The sequence below is a fragment of the Struthio camelus genome, chromosome 1 (genome assembly GCF_040807025.1).
Source record: "Struthio camelus isolate bStrCam1 chromosome 1, bStrCam1.hap1, whole genome shotgun sequence".
Lineage (NCBI taxonomy): Eukaryota > Metazoa > Chordata > Aves > Struthioniformes > Struthionidae > Struthio > Struthio camelus.
Window position 1 is genome coordinate 220,082,053 of NC_090942.1, and position 18,993 is coordinate 220,101,045.

An 18,993-nucleotide genomic window follows, 5' to 3' on the forward strand; every position below is an offset into this window, starting at 1 on the left:
CTCCTGCCGCTGCTAGACCATGAATACCTAGGTAAGCCAGGTGGAGACATCTCAGGTAGCTTCCACCAGAGCAGCATGGAGATATCCCACAAGCACAAAGCATACGCACCAAGAGCCAAAGTGTGCAGCATTTCCCGACGATGTAGGTAATGCTGTGCAATAACATCACCAAAAGTCTACTCTGCGGTTTGGCACTGGTTTAATCACACCAGTGGTGGTCTGCTGAGGGCTGAAGCATGCAGCGTGCACAGGTCTGAGACTGCCTCAACACAGACCGCCCGGCCACGGCTGGACAGAAGCTACTTCCAGGTTCGAAGAGGTGACCAGCAGGTGAGGGATTCTGTATTACTGTGCAGAAAAGAATCGCATCTCTGTGCAGCTTTGTCAAGGCAACAAAAGCGTATTTAAAATAGTTTCACTGTTACAGCGTAGTTAATTTATCATCTTGCGCTCAGTGTGCAAGGTTTCACGGCACAGTCAGCAAATTCAAACTTACAGGAAGTAATTCCTCAAAATAATCTACGAAATCAACTAATTGGTGGCTGGATATCCTTTAGCCCTCCATTGATATTTTATTATCACACCTTAAATTAATTATGTAATTAATTGCAGATAAAACCATGGCCGTTTGGAACTGTTTTATTAAAAATCGAATTAAAATGTCATACAACCTCAGACTGTTTTCAAAAAGGACCTTGGAAACTTTTTAATTATCTTTATTCTTTCCTAAAACTAATTAAATAAGTATTCCCTCCTCTCTCAAAGGTGTCACTTCATTTCTTCATGTTCTCCTACCAAGATTAGGTAGGAGAATATTCTTCGGTCAGCACAAGTTTGGAAGCTCCACAGAAGAGTGACTGGGTGGAATCCGTTTGTCTGTTGTACATCCAGCCAGATCTAACAGTGCTTTTGGCCTTAACATCTATAAATATAAAATTTCCCCTTCTCCTTCCCCTCCCTTCTCCAAGCCGGTAGCTAAAAGATGTCAGTTCACACAAGCTAAATGTTGTACATTAATTACTTGTCTTATGTTTACATATGAGCAAAGTAGTTCAATGCTGAATGTTCAGTAATTAAAATATTTCCAGATGTGCTCAGTGATCCTGCTCTGCTTTTACAGCCTGCGGTTGTCATATGTCTTCCTCTGGAGGTTAGATCAGACACATAGGTTAACAATGCTATTTCAAATTGTGTCTTTTCAGCATTTTAGATTTATTTGTCTAGCTGATATGAGTGTTATCCTTATCCATATTTGACATAAATAAGAAATATTTCTGGATGTCAGGGCTGCTGTGACCAGTATCTTGATAACGAAAGCTCTGATCCAGCAGAGCACTTGAAGATGATCTCAACTTTCAACATTTGAATCACTCTCTGACTACTGACTGAAAACCCTGCAAACGGAATAGCTAATTCCACAGAAAATCTGAAGTATATTATGGAAGTAAAAAAGAGGGGGAAAAAGTTTTAATTTTCCTTTTAAAATTGTATCGATTTTCCTTTTTTTTTTTTTCCTCTCAGGCTATATTATCTGAGTATTTATCATGTTTATGTTCTACATTGTGAAGTGGACAGCACGGACTCTGTTGACTTCCGAACTTTGCAGCAGAAGCACAAATAATGGCATTTTCAGCCCATAGTAAAATGTTCTCAGCACCAGAAAAAGTGTAAAGTGAAATTCTCCTCTCCACCCTAGCAATGCCTGAGTGCTCCTGCCCACCCCAGCAGGAAAATTAGCAGCCGAGCAAGCAGCAAAGATGATAGAAGAGGTTTCTCATGCAGAGAGATGTGCTGTAAGCAAGGGAACACAGCTGCAAAATTGTTAGGATGAATAAATCTGTGCATAATGCAAAAAAACCTACAAACTCCAAAAGGCTTAGCAACATCTAACAACTTGACAAAGCCTTTTCTTTTCCCGATTGTTTTTGATAGGCCCTAATTAAAGTCCTACCTGGCAACTTTCCGTGAAATCAGAAGAACTTAAGAGAGTCGTCTCTCATGTTTTCAGGCTTCTGAGCCATTCCCCTCCACACACACCTACCTCCGCCCACTCAGGAGATTATATATAACAGTCCAGACAAGATTAAATGCAGTGCTCCTGCAGTTTTATCTGATTTATTAAAAGGAGAGAAGCAACCAAGTGGGAGGAAAATAGGTCAACTGTTCTAGATCCTTACGAAAAGCTAAAAGCATCCCTCTTGATTTTCGACACTCTTTCAAGTGGGTGCCACGTATTTTCAAGATGCGGGAGGGGGTTGAGGCTCAGGGGAGGAATCCCAGGCTACTTGTGGATGCCGATGAGGAAAAGATAAACAATGTTTTTTTTTTTTTCAAACTGAGCCAAACTGTCACAGCCAAGAGACACATCAAAGGCACGACGCTCTTGGCCAAGAGACAAACAGCACATGTATTTAGGAGGGAGGTATTTATATCAGCAACCATGTCCATGCCAGGGAGATGAAGCTCCTGCCACCTCAGACTTCTCCATTAAGTTCTGTAAAACACAGGCACGTTCTCCCAGGGAGCATATTCTCCTGGACATAAAAAAGGACATAAGGAACCACTGAACACAAAGAAGCTATTTCCCCCTCATCTGCCTCTCTGGCTTCAGTATGCCTCAGTCCCACCTCTCTGATTCGTCACCATGTCCTTTATTTCAGTTTTTCTCCATAAAAACGTCTACCTGTCTCATTAACTTCTCTTTGCGGTTCACTTCAGCGGCCTTACTGGTTGTGTCACTCCACGTATTCCCACACACTGGTCCTCGAAGGAGTACGTCCTTTTTCTTCCAGTTGTAGACCTTGCTGAAATCTGTCTGGGCCTCTCCTGCAGGTAACAGTGTCTCCTAATTGACAACTGCTGGAAAGTTGTCAACTGCTGAAGCCTACAAGCAGCTACCGAATGTGTCTTTAGTGAGGGAGAGCAGTCAGTCAGCCAACACCAAGCACAACGCCTGATTGACTATTGCTTCTGTTTGGCTTCTGTGCCTGGGAGAAAGGAGCAATGACACCTCGTGGCTAGAAGCTGAAGTCAGACTAGAAAGAAATTTCGGAGAGAGACAAGAAGTGATTTTCCCAGAGATTGCCTGGGAAATGACCTACCTAGGAATATGCTAGCTTCTCTGTAACTTGAAGTCTTTAATTCGTGCTCGGGTATGTGTTGTAGACTTCAGAGGGGTCACCAGAAGAAGACGCAAAAATGAAATCTTGAGAAAAATTATTCTAATTCCCTTCAGTATACCTTCAGGTCAGGATCAGAGCTAGTCCCTGTAGTTCTGGGTCCATAGGGCAGATGCTCACGCACAGCCTTTTCGCCTACATCTTTTCTCAAGACATAGCGCTCCGCATTCAGCCTCCCCCAGACTCCTGCCCAGCCAAGCATACTTTGCTCCTAGGTTCACTCTTTAGAGGCCAAAATGATTAGCATTACTTTTAAAAAGCACTGGAGATCTACACGCTTCACAAAATAACTGAAGGCTTAAGAGGATGCCTCTCCCTGGGCCAGACTTGTTTAGCATTTCAGAGCTCAAACTGCTTCTGTGCCTTCAGATTAGCCTTTTTGCATGTGGCAAAGGATAAACTTATTTGCAGAGCAGTATGTCCTCTGAAACCTAGTCACAGGTTCATTTTCTTCACATTTTCCCATCAGGGAGCATATCCTTTCCTCCCAGGAAAGTAAGAAGTCCTCAAATTCATAACAGTGATTTTCACTTCAAACAAAATAAGAAAATCAACTTCGGGCTACACTAGCTCTTGTTAATATGAACACAAGCAAAATCCTATGATGGGGGACGACACAGCACTATCAAGTCATCAGACAACAAATCTGAACCTCCTTTCAAACACTGCAGGTTAAACTGATCTCTCAAAATAACTACCTTCTTCACCATAGGCAACCAGCCTTTAATTCAAGAGACAGCACTTTAATCAAACATGCTCTTAACATCTTTTAGATTGGACACATGGCAACACAGGTGTACGTTTCCTATAAATTTGATTTTAGCCCATCAGTATACATTCCTATAAGGAGATTCTGGTCATTATTATGCTCATTCATCAGATTTTCACAAAAAGATTATCTTCTATTTCTTGGGAACAACAGAAAAGAAAATCTTTGCGCTTGGTAATTTGATACCTGTAACAAGCACAAAAAAAAAAAAAAAAGGTGATTTAGACTGGCTAAATCCATAGACTCATGCAGCTGCAAAGAGTAATAATCATTGTTCCGTATTTCATTCACAACCTGAGGAAAAATATTTTCTGCCATATTGCTGAGCTAGTGTCACGACCTTATATTGTTATATCAGTGTTTTCTCTGGGATGATCTCTCAGGGATGTGGCAGACCCTCTCTTTGATCAGGGCACTGACTAGGTGACATTATTCTGACCTTGCAATGAATGGGGTGTAAGCATAAAATCCTCAGATAACACAAAACAGATATTTCAGTCCAAAGCTGAATTTATAAATGGAGTTTACAATACCATGTATAAGTAACATAGAAAATGGACTTCATAACTTGACACAGATATATTCTGGTTTGTCACATGGAAATCTTTCTAAGACATGTACTACAAACTCAAGCAAAAATTATAAACTTGATACAGAAATTAATGGCTGATGTTCTTTGCCCTTTGTTATGCAGAAGGTGGGACAATATAATCATAGTGGTGTCTTTAAAATCTATAAATACACAGCTCCCATTGTGATTAAATCGTCACACACCTCTGCGAGAAAAGGGAATTATTGTCTCCCTTTTAGAGAGGAGGGGAATTAGGCACAGCTTTAAACCACTCATAATTGTCTTCTCCACCTATGGGTTCATTATGGCTCACTGTGTGGAAAAACTCTGCTGTGTGAGTAATTCAGGAAAATGACCATGACTCATTTTAAACCTGTCCCCATGACGAAATAGCCCAGAATGTGTAGTTTTTGATGTGCCCTTGTGAAACCCTTTGAGATGTCAGTGGGAAAGCTCCAGAGATGGGGATGAAAGGATAGGCACAGCCCTAGGGTTTTTCCCGGGGTCTGGGAGAAAGCAAGGGGATGGTTCTGCCACGGACCATCCAGGGTGCTTCATACGTGTAGAAGACGGGCTCTCTCCAGAGCCAGGAAGATCCTGGGAGTGGTAGCCCCCAGCTTACAAGTTTTGGAGGCCTCCAGCCCAAGGCACGCTGAGAAGAGAGGACTGAATAGAAGGAGCTACCTCTTGTCACAAGAGGAACTGCAGAGGGATTTTGTGCTTCAAGCAGCCACTTCTAAAAAGGGGACTGTTAGCTATATAATTTGGATTTCGCATGCCAGGCCTCTGCAGAGATTCTGGATTCTCATCAGAAATGCCTCATAGAAAGAAAGCCTGCAGGGAAGGGCTATTTTCTTTGCTTTTGAATTTTAATAGCAGACTATTTTGTACTCTATTACCAGGCACCTGGGAAGCATCTGGATTCCCTAGAGAAAAATAACCCTGGGAGAAATGTGTTTGTGTCTTTAGTAGTCTTCTGCATTGGGGTAGCGGTCTGTAAATGTCAATACATTCTAGGAAGAGGAAGAGCAGAAATGGGGAATCACAGGGCAAAATGCCCTGTGCAGGAGTGCTTGGGCATTCTCTAACACTCCTGAGCTGGAAACCTCCAAATGGGAAGCTACGTGGGGGCAACAACAAACATCCAGTTTCTACCTCATTTTGCTGTGGGAAGTGCGGCAACCCTCCAGAGTGGATCTCTTTTTGATTCTGTGGATGATTTCAGCATTGCTCCTCGAGGCTCTGAATTACAAGGAAACCAAAGGTTGGTTTCAGTCCCACATGTGGGTGTCTACACGCAGGTGTCTACATTAGCTACGTGTTTGAGTGCTTGCTGTAGTCAGTGAGGAGCTAGCCCACGCACTCGTGGAGTCTGGAGAGCAGTTCAGCTGTGCACATGTAAATGTCCGCTCCTACATAGGCTGAATCCCTCTACAATCTCCTTTGGGTGAATTTACCAGGGGCTCTATTCAGCAGCCCAGACAGGCACGTCTAGTGAATTTTAAATGCCCTGGGATATCCTATTTGGCCTCCACTTGCTCCTCCAGAAGTGCACAATTCACCCATAGATTCTTTGCCGGACCAATCAGCCGTCTTTTAGATGTCTGAGGTACCCATGGCCTCCGTATTGCACTAAATGCTTTTTGTTTAGGCAAGGCAATGAGCCTTAGATGTCCTTTGACTGCAATGGGTGTTTGAACACTCAGCATACAGGTAGACTAAATCTGGAACTTAATCCCACCCCAAATACAGGCATGAGAGGACTCTAGGACCCACTGACCTACCTGACAATCAGAGCAGCAAGGCTGACAAGAGGGGTATGAACATATGTCTACATGTGTGGAATAGCCTGCGTAGACTGTTGTGTTTGGCACCTGCAATGAGGTTTGACTCACTTAACTTTAGCTGTCTAGAATTGGAAATCTCGTCTAAATCAGCGCCTTGGGCTTACTCTGTCATCAGTGGAGAGAGAGGTGAGATTTCCTCCCAACTATCATTCAGACAGTCACATCACGTTCTGAGCTGTGTCCTTTCCACCATGGCCCATGGTAGCCTCTGTCTGACCTCCACGCAGTCTGTCCACACTTGTTGCCCATTAGGCCAGAAAGTCCTCTCCCACGGACTCTCATCTTAATGCGGGTCAATGAATAACAGCTCTCCTGTCAGAACGTGGCTCCAGCAAGTGAGATAGCTGCTGGTCTTCTGAAGTACCATCTCCTCTTCCTACTACCAACACCTGCAAAACAGTACAAGGCATCAATCTCCGTACGATCAGGGATATAAATACATATATTTTATTACATATAAATATAATATTGTGGTCAAATTCTGCCCTGCATCACTAACTCCCAGGAACTCCTCTGAGTGGGTCTAGCAAAGGGTAAACTTCAGTCTTTAACATTTACTAATGTGCTTCTGTCTCCACTGAAAAGCCTTATCTAATTCATCCTCATGTCCACCATGGGAGATAGGAAAGAGATACTATGGACCACGAAAGGGGGACACAAAAAGGTTAAGTGTAACGCTAGAGGCCAGCTGGAAAGTTATGTTCGGACTCAGGACTAGATCTCTAGACCACTTGACTCCAGGCCACTTCCTAATCCAACCTTGTAACTGCAAGATACTTTAACTGATGGTGGAGGAAACTGTGCACGGCTTCTGGGTTTATGCGAGTTTTGCCGCTAGTTAGAGGACTGCAGTCTCCAGGGCTGTCTAAGTACCTTTTGCCAAAATGAAATTGTAATGTGGCTTATGCAGTTTTGCTTGATTTACTTTTTGTTCCTTTGATGTGCAAGGATTTAGTGACATGCTTAGCAGTACAGTAGCATGAGAGACATTGCATAAAATCAAATCACTGCTGGGGCAGATACTTCCAGATTTAAAAGCTCAGTTGCTACCACAGACACCTAACTGCCTAACCGCAGGCTATTTCGCCTGGGAGTCAGGATCTGGGGGTACTCAGGTCCCCTTTTAACTAAAACTAAAACTAAAACCACAGTACGAGGCTTAGGAGTCATCCTTTGAACTTCAACGTGAATGCTACAGATCAGCAGTAGCAATAACTAGGTTGCATCAGTGTTTCAAAAGGTGCGCTTTCAGCTCTGATTCATCAGGAAGGGTCATCCTTCTGCCCTCCCTCTCCTCATCAGCTGTGGACATGGCCAGGGTGACGAAGATATTTGTCACCTCCAGGCTGGATTTTACCTTTCTTCACAGTTTCTAAAACAGGGTATGAAACAGATGGACAGATCCTAGCTGCTTCACATAGGAACTGCTTCTTGGTTTGGAACCCATCAAACAATACTCAAGGTCCTCTGCTGGCGATAGGTCCTTTCCTAAATACAGCAAGGCTTTCACTGCCACCCGAGCCGTGCCTCCCAGGGACAATACGGGTCCTAAAGATGAGGATGAAGCTGGAGACACCTGGGGAAAAGCATGCTCTGATGGGAAACTGGTACCTGCATGGCTGCTTACAAAAATCCCACCTACCTACAGCTTCAGGAGCTTGAATATCTTTCTCAGTCTGTTTATTCTATTCCATCCTACCCTACCCTACCTTACCCTACTCTTTACTACTCTGCTCTACTCTACTGTACCCTACCCTACCCTGTTCCATGAAATTCAGATGGATAGACATTGGGCTGCTCTGGGCACAGAGGAAACAGCCTCTGAGCTCTTCCTTTCCAGGGATGGGATTCATCTCACCTAACTGTTGGGATTTAGTATGAGTGACTCATCTAAGCTTTCCCTTCATAGTTGACAGAGGGAGAGACAGGCTTCTCTTGACCTCTTGTAACTCCTCATAATTCCCATTTTAGACATCCACCTTGGGAAGAAAGGAATCATTTTCTGGAGTTACCTGCCTGAATAGTTTGTCACGTGGGGATCCAGTACTGCTAGCTTACTTTGACTGCCTAACATTTAGATGGCTGCAATGAACTGAGATGCATCACTGCCTCCGAACCTCCATCTCCCCCAGCAGGAACAGCTAGAGCATTACAGCTAAGAAACAATTTCTTCTTCACCCCTTCACCTAAGCTGCAGACCAACTGATCAGAAACGAAAACACTGAGTGTTTTAGTTTCCCGTCACATTGCACAATAATAGCTCTTTAAGTCTGTGATCCTGCACTGTTCAAGTCAATGGGATCAAAGGGTCATAGACTGAAAGCCTGCACTGAATTGAACACAAAGGGTTGCCGGTGTCTGTAGATTATCACTGCCTTTGACAGTTAAAATTATACTGCAGGGAAAATAAAGGCAACAATCACAATCTCTAGAAGAAACGACAAGGAAGCCTCTTCTAGTCACTGATAGTAAACTGGAAACACATTTTCTATTTTCACAGTATCTGAAACATTCAAACAGTCTTGGTATCTCCTCTGTGCTGGTTTTGACAAGGACAAAATCCTGGACCATGCCCAAAAGCTGCAGGCACTGAAAATTGCTGCTGGGGATTCAGATTTGAGAACTTTGTAATGAAAATCCTCCTTATGAAATATTGTTCCAGAATCTCCTATGAAACCATGAATAAATCACACAGCATGTCTCCTAAGGTGTCCTGGCCTTTCCTAAAAGCATAGATCATATCCTCCCTACAGAATACCTTTGCACAGTTCGCAGACCTGATTCAGTTAATCATCAACCAATATGGGTCCATGTGCTCATATAGAGCTCTTTGCAAGACCACAGCCTGAATCAGCCCACTTAATAGCGACACAGGTACAGAAATTAGCCATTTAATAGACTTATGTTTCAAAAACCCTAGCCGTTTCTTCCATGTTATCTGTACCTGGTAAAGGCATTCCTGACAACAGTCATTTATAATTAAATAATTCTTTTTTAAAATCCCCTGTTCCACCTCTTATCTAACTCTCTCAATTATCTGGCCTATATTCCACTGAGAAGAAGTAATTATTATACGTGCTAAAATCCATACATCCACCTGTCTGTCTAAAGTATTTATGTTCCTATTTAGGCACCCATTCCAGATTCCCATAGAAATTCCCCTCGCGGGAACCACCTATTCCTCGGGAGCTCGGTGGGATCCAATCTCTGTGTCTGTAGGCGTTGCACAGGTACAGGTTGCACAGGACAAGAAACAGAGGGAGGAGTTCCAGTTTCCAGCTCTGATTGCCTGCATGTGTGCATCCTGTTGAACTAACTGTGATGAAAAGTGTTCGTTTTTTGAAAGAGCAAGCCTAATTTAATCCATCAGTCTTCAAGCAGGTGTATGAGAAATTATTAAAAATAGGATGGGGAGGATGCAGGTGACCGGGCAGGAAACCACACGCAAGGTGGCAGTTTTGAGTTAGAGTGCATTTGTATATAGTTCATCAGAGAAATAAACACATAAAGAGGTGTTAGAAAACATCAGGATGACTTTTGGCACCCAGCAGGCTGTCCAAGCCATGAATGACATTGTTTTCAGTCATGCTTGGTACGGTACCACATCTGGGTTCAGCCCTGTCCCTAAGGGGTGTGATGTTGTGAGACCTCTGCTGTCACCTAGTGACAAAAGAGAAGTAGTAGCCGAAAAAAGGAAAACCTCGTGGATGAAAGAAAAGCCAGAGCAGGTTAGACAGTGGGAGGCAGAAAACCTTGTCTTGAACACCTGGAGCTTGCTAGCAGCAGCAAGGTCTCACCTGTAGCCCCCCAGTTAAGGGTTCTTTTTAGGATGTCACCCCCCTGCAGTGCAGGATTGCTCTAACTCTTCGGACATTGCCTACAGCCAAGGTATCTTGAACGGGGCACATCTCATATAGACTTCTCTGTCTGAGATTGTCATCGAAGGCACTACTGTGAGCATGCACCTAAGCTATTTTGAATGTCCACTTTAGGATGAGCTGAATTGCTCCTTCAGCTGTAAAGGGAGCCTGAACAATCAAGTCAGATGTAGACATCTCCATGCTAGCACTCTAAAGTTACATGAGACAACTGTCATCCCTTATGCAGAGCAGTTGACCAAGAGGCTGCTTCTTCCTTCATGCGGAGCAAGGAGCTCTTCCAGCCTTTTGGGGACATATCCCATACGCAGACAAGTCCTGTATGGGGACATACTGGATACAATAGAGGGCATCTTTGGCAGCTGGGAGAGACTGAGGGTAGTAGAAACTACCCAGGCAGAAGGAGGTAGAGGAAAACAAAGCATGAATACAAGAAAGGCTGATAAGCATGCATTAGAAGGTCAGAATTCAATCCCACGTGTGACCTTAGCCGTTTGTGTGATTTAGGACAAACTGCTTCACCAGTACGGCCCAGTACTAAAACACAGTCGCGGTTCCCCATAGGACGTCTGCAAAGGCGTTTGGCAGCACAAAACACCACAGTGACCCTGGGTAGGCGACCCACTCCTGCAGTAGTCAAAGATACTCCAATTTCAAAGCAATTAGGGTTTTCTCTCTCAAATAGCAACTAGTTGGCTTCCTCTCCTTACTTGTTAAGTACTGTGGGTGCACAATGGTTAGAAAAGCTTAACTTTCCTCCTGTCAACAGGGCTGAAGCAACTGAATCTGAATTTTGCCTTTGTTTGCCTTTCCCTCACAGTATGCTTGAGCTGTGCTGCCATAGTGGATACTGAACATGAAACACTATCAGCGCTGTCCCACTCTGCCGGTAATGGGCCCCTGGCTTGCTCTGTATCCCTATGAACCACGTCATTAGGTTCACAGACCTGCCAAAGGATATTTTAGAGATTTTCTTGTTAGTCTGGAAAATAAAATATTAAGCACAATCATTTCTAGTGGCAGCTTCTTTGTCCGAGAACTATCTTCATTCTTTAGAAGCCATCTATTTAAAGGTCCCAGTGCATGGGAGAGGGGTAGGTGTTCCCAGAAAAGGCACTTCTTAATGCTACCGGCAAAGTAGGGTCTACTGTTCTTTGTTTTCCAGCTAGAGTCATATATCCGAGGCACAGCCGTGCTTCGAATAAAGTATGAGAATTACAGACACTCAACGAGGCCCCAACATCTAGGGCACTGTGATAAGAGCATGAACTCGGCTTTCACAGCAGGTGATTTTTTGATCACACAATCGGGGAGAGAAACTTGACAAGAAACCCTAAAATGATGGAGAAATGCCTTCCTGCGCTCTCTGAGGTCCTGGAACTAACTCTTTGAGGATGAGTTCACGCAGGGAGCTTAACTTCAAGGGGTGTGAAGAGGAACATGAAGCTCGTCATGACCTGCCAGTGCCAGCTCACCTCAGACCATCCTGGGCATCAGCAGCACCACTGGTCCATGCAGCCCAGCAGATACCTCCTGCTGCTCAGGTAAGAAGCAGAAAATCAACCGCCATCCCGGTCTTTTCGGGAAAAGTGGGGTATTTCTGAGCAGGATTAATGGCTTTTGCATTGTCCTGCAGGAAAAGGCAAGTTCACGGGGTGAGGGCAGGCTAGGGTCTAATGTTGCCTCAGTTTACCTGTTATGCTCCTCCACTGCAAGGAGCTGCAACATCTCTTTGCTCAGGATGAGTTTTGTTATAGATGAAGGGGCAGTGCACACCGAAATCCCTCTGCGAGAGTCCACAGCACGTGCATCTCCTTGTAAGAGGCTGCAGGGACTCAGAGCACAAAATGGTTGCTGTCTGCACAAAGAAATATAAAGATGTAGTACACAGTAAACAAAGGCAACATTTCACAGCAGCGTATGGTACCGGCAACTCACCTCAGGTAAATATGCCACAGATGAATAATAAAAAGCACATAGGCTGTTTGAAGTGGAGGCTGTCATGGAAACCCTGGCAGCAAGCAGCATCTTTTAGCGGAATCGCTTAGGAGTGACAGAATAAAGGGCATCATTTCTTGGGAGGAAGCAGGATTCAGAGATTAAACGCTCCAAGTAAGCCTGAAGTTTGGGCTTGGCAGCTCTTTGACAGGCTGCTCGTCCAATCCGGGACAAACCACAGTCTTTCAGTTCCTTGCCTGCAGAGAGGATTTTCCCCCATCTCCCATGGTTCATTAGACCTCTTTGGTTAGGGTATAAGCCCTTTAGGACAGCAAATATCTCTAACTGACTCTTTTTCAATCCTGTTTTTATCCTCTCCCTGCTGAAAGACCGCAACACACGATGCTCATTTTGTTCCACGGGCTCATCGGTGCGCGGAGCGCCCTCCTCACGGCATTCAGTGTTGGGATTTACGTCTTAATTGGCATCCCCAAAACCACTCCAGAATAAGGGCAGACAACGTGATAAATGCAAGAACCTGCCCTCCCTTCAGTGCCTTTCCCATAACACTTCCCCTTCCAGGCAGCGTTAGCTGTTTTATCGCTTCCTCAAAAGGAAAGCACAGCTGAGGCCCCAAACCTCACAGCAGCAGGGCGCTGGAGATAAGGCAGGGAAAATATTTCACTCGCAAGGAAGCTGTGCTCGTCTCACAGTAGCGTCCCCATCCTCTGGAATCCAAGGCAATAATTACAGCAATTTGTAGATAATTATTCGTTAATTAAAAACAGGCTTGCTGGGTACAGTTACCAATTTCCTCTACCGGCTGCATAGGGCTGTGCAAAGAGACACTGGGGGATTGAAGATTTTGTAAAATCATCCACTTGTTCATTTCAGAAAAGGGCCCCAGTGGGTCGTCTCTTCCCTCTCTCCACATCCTGGCAGGTCTGATTCATTATCCTCAGACATCCCAGAGAAATACATGCCTCGATTCCCCTTGGAGACCTCCAATGAAGGTCACTCCTGCATCTCCCCATAGCAGCCTGCTTCCATGGCTAATTTAATGACCCATGCTCAGATTCATTTCCATCCACATTTGAACTAGTAGCTCCTCAAGGAGTCAGGACTCCAAGTGGAGGTCACAGACCTGAGAGATGCTCCCTTCCATCCCATATCTATGCTAGCAGTAAGGATCACCGCATATGAACAGCATGCAGAAGGAGTCAAAGCTGGGTGCAAACTGCAAACCACTGTCTTAAATAGTGCTGTTAAGACTGCTGTTAAGTGTTAATTCTGCCTCAGCTAGGGCAGTCTGTGGTTCCTGGCAGGGGTGTGCTGAACTGTCCAGGCAGAATTTCCATGCCAGCTATGAGAAGAAGCATGACAGGATTTCAGATGCTCCCCCTGAATACAGCACCCATGAGGAGCATGTCTCTGGGTGATGCCCTTTGCAATGAGCCCAGATTTCAAATCCTGTGAGTCCCAGAGGGCCCTGTCTCGTGCCCTGTTTATCCCATGGAGCATGCCTTCTCCTGGGCCCACCAATCATCCAGGCTGGGTGATTTACTGGGGTAGGACATACCTCCCATCCTGTCAATCCACCTAAGTTTTCCTTTGCGTGGAAACCATGAGGTGACGGAGGATGTGTCCCTAGCCTCTATCAGAGGGGAAGTTAGAGAGCAGCTATGGTGTACACCTGGGGCTCGTACGGGCCCCACAGTGCAAAAATAACCGAAGGTACAATCACACCTACATTTCTCTGTCACTCCGCTGTGCCTGCAGAGCAGCAGGAGATGACGGGGGAGACATACATCAGCCTCCATGGAGCCAGCTCAGGTCTAACAGGGCTTATTAGGTCTATGCTGCACCCCAGCTGACTTCTGCACGCTCATCCAGGGGTATTTACACCATGGGAACCTGCTCCAGGATCCCGCATAGCTCCAGGACCAGGAGAAATGATTTAATCCCAGAAGTAAGAAAGTCTCATTGCACCTGATACACTGCTGGATCGAGCCAGCTCTGGGAGGTTAGTTTGGATGTCCCTTCCTTCGTGGCACGAAGGAAACAGCTCATGGAGAACTGAGAGTTGCCTGTGTGGGTTGTACACCACAGGAGAACCGGTAGCACCAGTACAAACCCTCAGGAAAAAGTAAGCCCACAGGGAAGTTTAGTAAGAAAAGAAAGTGAGCCTCCTTCTCCTGATTGCAGCGGAGCTGGTTGGAGCCACAGTGACAAGGGAGGACCCAAGGAATGAAAGTGCCTTTTGCCATCACATGTCCAGCAGCAAGTTCTTCCCTAGCCCATGTTACCAGAAGGACCCACCCCTTAGCCCTGCATCTCCACATGCTGAGGGCATCAGCTCAGAGCAAAACAGCGGTGACAATGAGAACAAATCAACGATAATGGGAGGAAGCAAATTAGACTGTCAATATCCTCTTTACGGTAATAATCTCGTGGGTTGTTAGTCACACAGGGCTGGTTTCGCCCTTCTAATTTTCTCCTGTACCTACACTTTCGTGTTCCTCTCATCACCTTAGTGGCTGAGTGCCTGCACCACGTACGGAGGAATCACAATTAAGCAAAGTGGCTGGGTGTCATGATATATGGGACTACGTCTCTGCTTCAACAGCACGGAAAGCTAGCAAAGAGCTGAGATTAAACACCGGGTTAATTAGTACATTTAATTAGCTCTCAGTTATTAAATCCTTTCAGACCCTTAGATAAATCGTTCCAAGCACAAAACATTCCTTAGAAATGCTCTTGTTTATTCCCTCCTCTCTCTCCAGGTGTGTGCAGGGGTGGGAAGTTTTAGCTCTCCTTCTGCATCTTCAGGCAGGAAGAGAGTCCATCTTAGCCTCAGTGGCTCAGGATCAATCCCTGAGATAATCTTTGGATTTGCAAATTTGCAAATTCATAGTTTCTCTGAGAGGGGAAGAGGCAGCACCCCACTAACACGGGCAACACTAGGAGGAAAGGGAATAGTGTTGGGAAGGAGCAGGGAGCAAGGGCTTCTCTTAACCCTGAGAGAGAGGAACAGATTCACAGAGGTTGGCCACAGACCTAGTCACCCAGCAGCGTGTCCCTTTCTGTGTCAGCTTCCTCTGAGGCTGCAGCAGACAGGCACGGGAGTCCTGCAGGGAAAAAGGGCAGAAAGAAATGGGTAGAGGCACAAACAGGAGATGAATCTATCATGCAGGCTTCAAAGCTTCCTGGTCACAGTGCCAGCCAAATTCAGGGATGGAAAAAGCTCTCCCAGGGTCCCACGAGCAGAGTCTCTCGCATCCATCCCCTTAAAAGATCTCCTTGTGGTTTTGACGTTCCTCCTCACAGGCCAGGAATACGTCTCCACTCTGAAGGCCTGGAGCAGCTTCCAGCCTGCACCTCCAAGTGCACAGTGGCACCATGCTCACCCACCGCATGTATCTGGTGAGACCCACGGGGTCCACTGAGCTTTGGAGAGCCCAGGGCAGCCCTGCCCCAGATTGTTCCTTGTTCTGCTAGGGGATTTGTTTTTGGTAGGTAAGTCCAGTTTCTGAGATGACCTTGGAGACCCTTACAGCATATTTATCAGGGTTTCTTTCCTAAGGAGACAATGGAGCAAAGAGCCTTGCTCTCTGAGCAAGAAAAACACTAGTGTCCTCCATGACCTGAGGGCTCTTAAGAGAAAAGACTGTGCAGTGAAGACTGAGGACAGGTCAGACCTGGAAAACAACGCAAGTACAGTGAGCTTGGGCTGCGGGCAGGCTGGAGAACTGATTCCTATAGAGTCAGATCTATGAGCCAGGCTCTTTTTAGTTCATTGAGAAACTGGTGTTGGGGTCTAAGAAAGGGGGTTTCAGCATTTTCAGCACTGAACCCTGCTCTTCCCTAGTTATTAACAGCTGTGATGATGAGCAGGGAATCCATGTCCCCCTGATGTTTGCTGGTGACGTAGACCCTTAGGCTGAGAATTAATGGGAGCAAAGGGCTACCTTGCACTCAGCTTGCTTAAGGGAGTTTGCTTAGGAAAAGAATAATAGTAGAGGATTAAGCTGAAGGATATTCCTTACTGCACCGTGAAAGACATACCACAAGTATTTACTTAGTACTTGTTTGTGATTCTAGTAACCCTAAATGATTAGAAAGGACAAAGCAAAAGCTGGGATAAGTTCCTATTACTCAGCAAACCAACATTTAGGGAGCAAAAATGCAGTTTTCTGGAAGATATTGTTCTCTTTTTTTTTTTTTTTTCCCCCACTGTACAGTTTTAAAAGAAAGGTATTTAATCATACTTAAGCCTAACTATGAAAGTATTTGCTCCCAGGATCTACAAATTATGTCTGCAACAAAGGAATGTGGAAAAATTTGGGAAAGAAGTGGCTACTTTGAGAACCCTAATAAACCATAACCATATCCCAGAACTATATCTCGGAAGTCAGGGCTGACCTTTTCGCAGCTGATGATAGTTCTAAAATGGTTTCTCATCCCTGAAAGCCCAATCTAATATAAATTAGAATAAATTAAAAGCTACCACTGACTTTCATGGGTATTGGATTAGACTATATAAAACCCCTTGAATGCTGGAAGCCCAAGAAAATTATCATTGTAAATCTAAATTCCAGAGAAGTCTTACAGGCTTTAAAACATTGCTCTGCAGTCCCATTAAGAATGGGTTTCTACTTAGCTCATGAATCATTCACCTTTCTTTTTCTTCTGATAGACGACGAGTCCCACCACAGTGAAGCCTAAACCCAGGACAAAGCCCAGAGTTCCAGTCACCTTCTTGCCCACACCAGATCCAGAGTGTGCTTCTGTTGGAAGAGGAGTCCATAGAGTTAGGGTTCAGGGTAGACATTGCCTTCCCATAAAATATCTTTGCCAGTTTCCTGACTGTTCCCTTAGAGCTAGATGCGACCCTTCCCAAGACTTCCTGGTCTCCCCATTTTCAGTTTCTTACCCCACTCCACGGTGATGGGTACTGGTAGGCTGACATGCTCCACCTGGCACGTATAGATATCCCCTTGCTTGGGTATAATTCCCAAAGTGACCACGATCTGGAAAGACCAATCTCCATTTGGGAGGAGGTCCTCATATACAACTTTGTCTGTCTCCTCCTGCCCATTTTTGAACCACCTGATCTTGATTTCAGAGGGATAAAACCTTGTTGCAGAACAAGCCAGCTTGTTGGTATGGCCCAATGGCTCTCTTTGCACAGGAAAAATTTTCACTCTAGGCTTAACTGGAAAAAAAAAAAAGATAAGACGAGTGAGACAGAGAACCCTGGCAAACAGGCCGCTCCTCTCCTCCTTCCCCATCCTCCTTGGGAATTTTTCCCAGCGAAAGGATCTATGGAATTCATAAGGATTTTTCCACTAAACCCCTTTGTCAATGCATCTTTCAGTCCAGACCTCCTGCCTTCAACGTGACCCTGCATTACACATCTCTCAGCCACATTTATCTTCTTTCTTTCTTCCGTCACTGAAGGATCATCAAGGAAGACGCACTCTCCTTCTACCAGAAACCTCTAGTAGGAGCATTTCTTATCTTTTCCCATCTCTGAGGGGGGTCCGTTGGTCCAAGAGTTGGTGGAAGGGGAGATGCATTTGTGAGGCTTAGGAGTACCTGCTGCAAGCCCTTCTGCGGGGCTCTTCCAAGACATTTCCTTCAGTTTCAGTCTCTTAATAAAGCTGTTACCCACTATGCTCCATGGCACTTATTTTCCCTTTGCCCCACTGAAGTCAAACCGACGTCCCACTGAGCTCCTCTGATATCCAAGGGCTGCCAGACAGGGAGTTGGCAGAAGGAGGTAGAGGTGGTCCTAGGCTGAGGAACCCAAAGCCGCCCATGCCCACTCTCCTCTTCTCCCTTCCTCAAAAGACTCACCTCTCCTGTCCATCAGCCTTTGAAACCTCCTCCGGTTATAACTGCAGTATTTCTCCCTCGAAGCCCACAGGTAGCTGAGCCACTGCATCCTGTTCCAATACTCAGCCATTGCCTGGCCCAGGTCTGTGCGGGCCACGTAGAAACCCACCTCACTGTCATAGTAGCAGATCTCCTGCTGGTCCCAGATGAACCTGTCCAGGTACCTCACCTGCTCGGTGCCATTTGTGTAGTGACACTCGTGTTTACGCTGCAGCAGGAAATGGCCTGGGGGGATACACATGGGACAAGGTCAGGAAGTCAGGATGGACATCGCCCTTTGCTGCAACTTCTCCTTATCCCTGCAGCCTGCCCATACCACTCTGGTTCCTTGTCTGTGCAAGGGAAATGCTGATCCCTCCGCCCGCAGCTGGGCAGGCAGAAACCTGCTTCCAGCCCCAGAATCTCTGCTCACCTGGAGGATCTCTGCAAAGAGCCACGTGGCTCCTCAGCATGATTATCATTGTTAGAGCTGCAACCCCGGAGGTCTTGAATTCAGGAATCCCCAGGGAGGCCATCATTCCTCAGCTGGGAAAAAAAGTTACAAGAGAGAGCCAGGCTGGTAACAACCATGCCTCAGCCCAAAATAGGAAGTTTTCAGCAAAGCTCTGAGTGGAGGAATTTGAGGAAGTTCATAAACGATGAGGGGATTGGACAGCCCCTAGCTAAGGACCCAGTCAGTGCCAGAACTAGGCAACATCACTGGTAACCAGGTAGGAAAGGGTTCAATTTCTGCCTTTCACTAGAATCTTTTCTGGAGGAAACCAGAATAGGGGTTTCATCAGCAGACACCACAAACACCGGCAGAGCAGAACAGTCAACAAAGCATCTCAGATATTGCTGTGCAGCTCCCTGGGCTCCATCCGTGGTGATGGCTCCTTCCTGGGACCCGGGGGTGCTCTCTGAAGACTGCAAA

The 18,993-nt window shown here is 45.6% G+C and overlaps 1 protein-coding gene across 4 annotated transcripts; it reads right to left on the reverse strand.

The window, feature by feature from the left end:
- Nucleotides 1-3,934: 3,934 nt before the first annotated feature.
- Nucleotides 3,935-18,679, reverse strand: LOC104142601 (H-2 class II histocompatibility antigen, E-S beta chain-like). 4 transcript variants are annotated; one of them, XR_011138765.1, is made up of 7 exons: nt 18,493-18,672; nt 18,042-18,305; nt 17,116-17,397; nt 16,859-16,969; nt 15,240-15,310; nt 11,720-12,102; nt 3,935-6,755 (listed from the first exon to the last, which is right to left on the reverse strand). XR_011138765.1 is itself a non-coding variant. In XM_009672628.2 (6 exons), the coding sequence occupies exons 1-5, from the start codon at nt 18,596-18,598 to the stop codon at nt 15,240-15,242; spliced, it is 834 nt and encodes a 277-aa protein (XP_009670923.2). In that variant the 5' UTR covers nt 18,599-18,672; the 3' UTR covers nt 3,941-6,755. The 4 variants fall into 4 exon arrangements, 3 of the variants coding, with proteins under 3 accessions (XP_009670923.2, XP_009670924.2, XP_068786745.1); XM_009672628.2 differs by lacking the exon at nt 11,720-12,102 and having other exon boundaries at nt 3,941-6,755; XM_009672629.2 differs by lacking the exons at nt 3,935-6,755; nt 11,720-12,102 and adding an exon at nt 14,847-15,142.
- Between the last annotated feature and the right edge of the window lie 314 nt (nt 18,680-18,993).